Consider the following 949-nt stretch of genomic DNA (forward strand, 5'->3'; position numbering starts at 1 on the left):
GTAGAAATAAGGAAGTATATAAGCTCCTGTACAGATAGAAATAAATCAGTCTTGTACTTATGTTTGAAACGATCAAACGTTATATTAGATTTGAGTTTTCCGCTAACTGGGAGTAGGAAACTCTAACTTGCGTAAGCTGCACACCACCGGAGAGCCGTATCTAAACTCCCAGCAACTTGTCGAGGCGATACTAGAGGATCAACACGAACATCGAACCGTCCACCTCGTCGTGGATGGACCGTCGATCCGAGTCAATGGATCTCCCTTGCCGACAGGAACAGCAGCAAGAGAGAGCAGGCTCTACGAAAGAATGCGCCAACTCTGCTGCTGACGGTTCGTTGCGTGCCGCAACTGATTGTGAACCCAAGAAGCGACCCGAAGTACCTGAGCCGAACGGGCCAAACACGCTCACTGAAGAGGCGGCCCAGCGACTGCTGGCAGATTACAAACGCCTGAAGGATGAACGAGAGTGCAAGATCTGCATGTCTGAGGAAGTGCGTGTAGTTTTCACTCCCTGCGGACATTTGGGTGAGTTTAACCGACCGTCTGTTTGTTTCATGGTTGTCTTTAATCCACTTTTTATCTTCCCCAGTGTCCTGCGTCCAGTGTGCATTGGTCATGCTTTCCTGCCCCATGTGCCGGGCTAAGATTAAGGGAAGAGTCCGAGCGATCCTGCTGTAAAACAAAACACTCCTGATGCGACCCTCAAATGGGGGTCGCTCGCAGCGCTCAGGACTTCTCGAGCCAAGTATTTGGGATTCTCCGAGCACAAGGCCACATTTTTGCCCCTGTAGTTCGATATCCCCAACCACGTGGGATATCAACCGTGGCGTTTTGTAAATGTCACTTTAGTATAAGCGAACTGGTTTTTTTTAAACACAAGCGGACGAAACGTGTGTCAACGTGATATCTTAGAATTAGAAGAGCGCAAGTACTGAACAAATTGAAA

General features: G+C 48.6%; 1 protein-coding gene across 1 annotated transcript; it reads left to right on the forward strand.

Annotated features, from left to right (window-relative positions):
• Positions 1–275: 275 nt before the first annotated feature.
• Positions 276–681, forward strand: LOC128276887 (baculoviral IAP repeat-containing protein 7-B-like; the record flags this gene model as incomplete). The annotated part of the gene is made up of 2 exons (XM_053015344.1): positions 276–528; positions 593–681. Coding segments are annotated over 2 exons (342 nt in total), but the record flags the coding sequence as incomplete, so codon positions are not given.
• Between the last annotated feature and the right edge of the window lie 268 nt (positions 682–949).

This window comes from Anopheles cruzii, unplaced genomic scaffold (assembly GCF_943734635.1).
Source record: "Anopheles cruzii unplaced genomic scaffold, idAnoCruzAS_RS32_06 scaffold02845_ctg1, whole genome shotgun sequence".
Lineage (NCBI taxonomy): Eukaryota > Metazoa > Arthropoda > Insecta > Diptera > Culicidae > Anopheles > Anopheles cruzii.